The 6,546-nt window shown below is 43.4% G+C and overlaps 1 protein-coding gene across 1 annotated transcript; it reads left to right on the plus strand.

Moving 5' to 3' along the window:
* The first annotated feature begins 292 nt into the window (after positions 1 to 292).
* On the plus strand, positions 293 to 6,316 carry sost (sclerostin). Its single transcript, XM_080454697.1, has 2 exons — positions 293 to 691; positions 4,142 to 6,316. The coding sequence occupies exons 1-2, from the start codon at positions 415 to 417 to the stop codon at positions 4,546 to 4,548; spliced, it is 684 nt and encodes a 227-aa protein (XP_080310823.1). The 5' UTR covers positions 293 to 414; the 3' UTR covers positions 4,549 to 6,316.
* The last annotated feature ends 230 nt before the right edge of the window (positions 6,317 to 6,546 follow it).

Here is a 6,546-nt window from a genome sequence, read left to right on the forward strand (position 1 = left end):
GCCCAATAAGCAACTACACTTTAGGAACAAGCCCAAATAAGCAACTACACTTTAGAAACAAGCCCCCAAAAACCGCAACCCACAACAACTATCAATATTTACAAGCAACTTCACAGAAAAAACAAGCCCACAGTCGCTTAATAGTAAGCGGACATGGCAACACCGTTGGGCACTTCTCTCATTACGCGCATTACGCGCTCATGCAAAACCTCTCCCTTTTCTCAATGAATCTTAGCTCGGGTTCAGCCCCTCCCATTTTGTGTAAACGCTTAATTGTCCGTCTTGACGGAACCCGCGCAGGCTTAAATACGGCGTGCGCCTCTTGCATCGGGGTGGAATTGTCTGTAAGTAGTATAGCCCACTCGTCCGATCGAGCATCTCGTCCCCCGATCGTCCCCGTTCCGACCGATAAGAATGCAGGTGTCTCTCACTCTGATCTTCCTACTACAGGGATGCTGCGCTGTTGTGAAGGGATGGAAGGTACTGAAAAATGACGCCACGGAGATCATACCAGAACACACATCAGAAGGGACCCCCAGGGCACCCCTCCAGGAGGCTATACAAGCATCTAACAGCAACCACAACAACAACAACAACAACAACAACAACAACCACAATAACCAAAATAACAACACTATGAATAACAGGGCGAAACAGGGAGGAAGGAGGACAGCAAATACAGTCTCCTACAGTGAGTATTCCGCTCCCAAAAACGACGTAATTGATTGATTGATTGATTGATTGAATACTTTATTAACAGTTTGCAAAAATAATAATAATAATAGGCAAGGTGGCACAGATGTATTCAAAAGAATGCTAAAAGGATAACCCAGATAAGCCCTCGGGGCTTAGTTGTTTCCATTAAGGTGCTGTGTTCAATTCATCGAGACAATAAGACAAACAATTTACAATAATAATGCATGTTATCAACTTCATCTCCAGTTTATTGTCACTTTATCTGTGACCCTTTATTGTTTGGGGCATGTGTGCAATGTTGGGACCATTAGGCAAATTGTGTTCATCCATCAAATAAAGTGATGAAATCGATTAAATAATTGAGCCTGATATAGCCTATACACATGATGAATAATCAATTGATGATGTTGAAAACAAATAGACAAAACGTCTTTCAAAAGAATCTCAAGCAACCGAACAAATTAACATCAGTGACATGATAATGCAAAGCTAAAAGAGCTGTATTTATCCAATTGTTTAGAGAAAATATCTTACATGATGAATATCTATGTCGTTTTATAATTAGATAGCTAGGATATAGGCTTAGTAGAATGTCCACGCATTGACTTTTAATATGAATATGAAAAAATAATACATATCCTTTGAATACTAGACAAATTCAATGTCTGTAATTTAATCTATTAGCCTATAATAACATGTAAATATCCTATTTAAAATGTAAGTGATGTTGCATTGCCTGGATAGTTTTGGCCTTTAATGAGTGAAAGCTTTCAAGTGTAATTGAACTACTTCATACAATAATTTCCTCAGATTTAAGTTTTAGCCTACATAGGAATTTGTGGAATCCGCCAGAATATAATTTGATTTCAAAGCCACCCACATGTGACAAGCAGAAATGCCAAGTATTAGTTGCACTTCATCCTGTCATTGATGACAAACAGTTCTGTGTGGGAAGGGTGTAAAAAAAGAAAGAAAAAAAAACCTAATTTGTTGCCAAAGCTGAAATGATAACAACCCAGAAGCATACTTGTGGTATCTATCTGAAGTGGAGCATTCAGTGAGAGCTTTTTTCCCCCTACATTGGATTGAAGGTTATTTCCTCCTAGTTTTTAGTCAAGCTCTAGTTGTGCCATAACTATTTGATTAGCTACAGTAACAGCATGTCTCCGCAATCGATTAAAAATAAAACCTCCAAAAAAAACAAGTCGTTCTCAGGGGGTTTTGTCTTTGGGCTTTGTGGGAAATTGCCTCTTAAACGCAACGCTGGCTTTGTGAATGGCTCCCACCTGTGCCTGGTAAAGGTTGAAGCATTCTGATTGGAATATTTCTTCATGAATTCAAGATGTTACCATATTCCCAGTTTGGCTCTTAATTCTGTCATGTTCTACACACACATCAGAGTCTGAGACAAGACAAGAAAAGTGTTATCAGATTAGGATGACAACGGTTGAGTGGGATCAATTACTGTAACACGTCACTGTGAGTGAGCTCTTCCACCACATATAGATACCTCTGCAGGTGCTGGATGCCTAAAGCAAGAATCTGTACATTTAATAGGGTCAGGCTTCACGTAATTTCCCACACTTGACAAACAGCACAGACTCCCCGCGGCCGGGGTTTGGAAAAACATGCTTCTCTAACCTCGCACAGTGTATATCAGAAATAATATTAGCAGAGTTTCACACAGGGAGACGGTAATCTGGTGTATTATGTTCTCTGCTACGTGTGTTGGTCCGTTGGTCGTTCTCTCTTCCTCCCGCTGGGGAATTCAGGCTTCTCGTGGTCCCTGTGGGGTTTCGGTGGAATTGTCTGGCTCCACTCCAGTGCTCTCCAGCATCTCTCCCAGTGAACAGAGTTACAACAGAGTAGAATGGAACACCTATCAGTGTTTTTCTCCCCTAAGGCTGACAATAGAGGAAATGTAGGGGAGAAGAGAGAGGGCGAGACTGCATTCATGACTATGCATTTAGGTTCACAATGGTACACCCACTGGTTGGTTGCACATTAGTCACTCAACTGCCCAGGTAACCAAATTGTGGTACATCTTTGGGGTACAAAAAAGACACCCATATGTAGACTAGATCTGCTATTTTTGTTGAATGTTTGCCGCCAGGTAAGGTTTATGTGGTTAAGGCTAATTTATATTTCTCTGTGCGACCGTGTTACCCATGTCACGTTAATCAGTTGAAAATCTGTTATTTGCGTTGAGCGACATGGTCGTACAACAAAGTATAAATTAGGCTGTAACACTGGTGGTAGACATTGTATACTGTGGGGCAGCCTTAATGTCATGGCCACAGAATAACACTAGATCATATTCTCTTGAAGGGGTGGACGAAAAGGAAGTCATCTCACATAAATCCTTTGTTGGGGACCTTCTCGCAAAGAAAGCCACCAAGGAAAATGGATCCCTCTCTGAGTGTATCATTTCTTAACCGACACTTCCTCTGCCCTTTTTTACACACCGCTTGTAAAAGAAAGGGAACAATAACTCATGCACATGGCTGCTAAAAAGCTGTGGCTTAAATATAGGATTACATGATGAATGAGGTCCCTTGAATCAGTTTGGCACTCGTCCGGTATAGGCTATATGTTTGAAAGCCGAACGGTTGCACTGCTGCCCTTAAAATAACCGGACGGCTATTTACTCTTCCGTCGTCATGTCCATTTCCTGAGGGCCCACTGCTCATGCCAGTTTTTGTTCCGAGTCAAATCTGTGTTAGATTTTTGATTGAGCTGTCTAATGGCGCTCTGGTCTGGATTTGCCATCAGCTGATTACTGCCAGCTGGGATTCTTGTCAGGCCCCCATCGTCAGCTAATGATCAGGCCATGAATCAATCTCAGCAAATCTGCTCCAGCCACACAGGCTTAGCCCCTAAGTAAATGTACAAATATTGACATTAGGCTGTATTTATGAATCTACATTTCATGCCCGTTATGTTATTGCAGAGTGTCTGTTATCAAGATTTAAAAAACCTTGGCCCGGCTCCAATCTTTATGTTTCGCTGAGTAGCGAAAGGCAGGCAGTTTACACACATTTGACATGAATTAAAATCTGCCTCATAGTGCATGCATTTCGCATCTGGCTAATGTTATGATTTCCGCTGATGCTGTCCATGTAGCTAATATTTAAGTTTAACTAACAGCATGCATGGAAGCAACTTGAAACCAAGTCGACACAAGCTTAGAATATGGCAAATTGGGCCGTTATGACAGAGAAGCACAGCTGTTGTTGCTGAGTGGTTACCCAGTAAAATCCTTAGTGTTAACTGTGTACAATGTACCATCCATTTGATTCTATTTGTTCACTCTCTGAGCTAAATTAACACTCAGGATTTTGCAGTTTACATTGAAGATGTACCGGTCCAATATGTGGGACTTCAAAGTGTTTGTTCTGGACTGAGGCCACAGCTTGTAACTCTGATCTCCTCCTCTCCTCCCCAGGTGCCTCTGAGCTGAGCTGCAGGGAGCTGCGCTCCACTCGATACATCACCGACGGGTCCTGCCGCAGCGCGAAGCCTGTCAAGGAGTTGGTGTGCTCGGGCCAGTGCATGCCCGCCCACCTCCTGCCCAACTCCATCGTCCGCGGCAAGTGGTGGAGGAGCAGCGCCTCGGACTACCGCTGCATCCCCGCCCACTCCCGCATGCAGAGGGTGCAGCTGCAGTGTCCGAACGGCAACAGTCGGACTTACAAAATACGCGTGGTCACCTCCTGCAAGTGCAAGCGTTACAGCCGCCACCACAACCAGTCGGAGGCCAAGGAGGTGCCCAAGCAGCGGCGCAAGAAACACAGCCGTTTGTCCCAGGGCCGGAACAAGAACAACACGCCGCTGTTGGGCAACTCGTACTGAGGCTGCTCTGTGGGTGTCCTCCGGTGCAAGGACAGAGACCAAAGCACACTTGCTCATACACGCGCACACGTTATCATAACATACCAACCAACATGTCTCCTTTACTGTGAGAAGGAGAAAATGTCAAAGAAAAGGACATTCATAAGCTATTTGCTGGACTGAGTTTTAAGTTGTGTGTTTATCACCATTACAGGCACTATCCGTGTTTTTTTTGTTTGTTTTGTTTAGTTTTTTTGCCAGACAAAAAAACAACATATTTCTCGTGCATGACCAAATGAGTGGACAGACAATGGCTTGCCGTGACTGGTCAGGACGTGTGGCACTGCCTTCCAGAGGATGATATGAGAACATGATCACAACACAGCTCAGCATGTCCCCAGGCTTAGCTCTGCCCCTCACTTTGACACAGATATTACTCAAAACAACACAGTGGAAAAGTCCCCCATGGTTTCCAATCCATCTGTACAAATATCCAACGGACACACTCATACATCACACCACACCCCTTGTTAAAACGTGACGAGGTGTACAGTATCTTTGCTCCAAGCTCACTGCATCCAGCTCCTAATGGCTGCGGTGTATAGAGGATAATGTGCCAGCTCTTGGTGGACATGGGATCCTGAGAGACTGGGGGCCTTGAAGGCAGACATCTGACAGCCCAGAAGGAGCCTCACTCATTGGGACAAGTCCCTGAGCACTACCCAAGCCGCCAGCAGCCCCAAGCAAGACTGTAAGTTACAATACAGCATTTCCCCCACTGATGGATAGAGGGAGGAGAAAGTGAAAGAGAGATAAAAAGAGACGGGGAGTTGTGTCAGCACTCCAACACCAAGGAGGCACTGGGCATTCCTGTGACTCCTCTTTAATTGCTAAATGAGCCCATTCCTGCATTTAGGATTTGAGTCATAAAAAAGCCATTTCCTCTAGACATGGTCAGTTCCTGTTTGCTGGAATCGCACTAAAAGGTCCACATGTGTGGAGGAGGCTTCAGCAAATTGTCCCTGCTTGTTCTGTTACCTTGGGGGCAGAGCATTCTCCAGCACCCACCCACACTGGAAATAATTTGGAACAAGTAAAATAGCACTGGTGATCAACTAGCCATAGCCAAAATACATCCTCTCTCAGCCCCAGTTCTCCGAATATCCCAGACAGGAAATATAGGAATAAAACTAAACACCTAATTTAAATTTCTATTGTATTGACTGCTGAAACACAGCAGGATGCAGACAGGAAGAGATAGCTGAGAAGCCCTGTCTTCCAACAGTGACAGCACAACCTCCTTTCTCAGCATTGCCACACACCCGTCTGTATTTCATGAAGAATATTCAGAACATTTCCGCTTATTGTCAGCATTCCGTTGTTTTCGCTCATATTGCTTCCTGATTTCAGTTTTCTAAACTGTACTGACAATGTTTGCTTCTTTTTCAATTGTGTGTTTGAAATAGCAACTGGAAGGGATTTTGTCATGTAAGCAGAGGAGTTGGCCATGTATAGCCTGACTGTACATATTGTACCTGTGTGGTCTTTTGGATTGGTGCCCTCGCATGACAGGGTGCTAAAAAGGAGGCGGGCAGTTTCCCACAGACACAAAGAAGGACTGTTACAAAGAATGAACAGCATATTTATTTTTTATTTCCACATTTAAATTATTTATGCAACCTTTTTTTGTAGTAAATGAATGCCATTATTGTCATATAGTATAACAGAGCCTTTGAGAATGAAATACTGTACAGTACATGAATAAAGTAAAGGCAGATATATTTGAAAAGACTGGATTCTTTTGTCCCGATTCTTCTCAATGTGTTGCTTTGACAAGAACGTTTCCTTCTCTCTCGTCTGTACCTGCACACAAATCTCTCAGTGTGCCTCATGAAAAAACAAAACAATGCAAGTAATTAGGAAGTGGAGGATTTGTTTTCTCTTTGGAATGTCTGGCAAAGTTCACAAAAGCAGAGGAAGAGGAATTCACACAAGGGAATCCACTCGTGAGATGTTCAG

This window comes from Gymnoscopelus braueri (genome assembly GCF_963280865.1).
Source record: "Gymnoscopelus braueri genome assembly, chromosome: 17".
In the NCBI taxonomy this organism is placed as follows: domain Eukaryota; kingdom Metazoa; phylum Chordata; class Actinopteri; order Myctophiformes; family Myctophidae; genus Gymnoscopelus; species Gymnoscopelus braueri.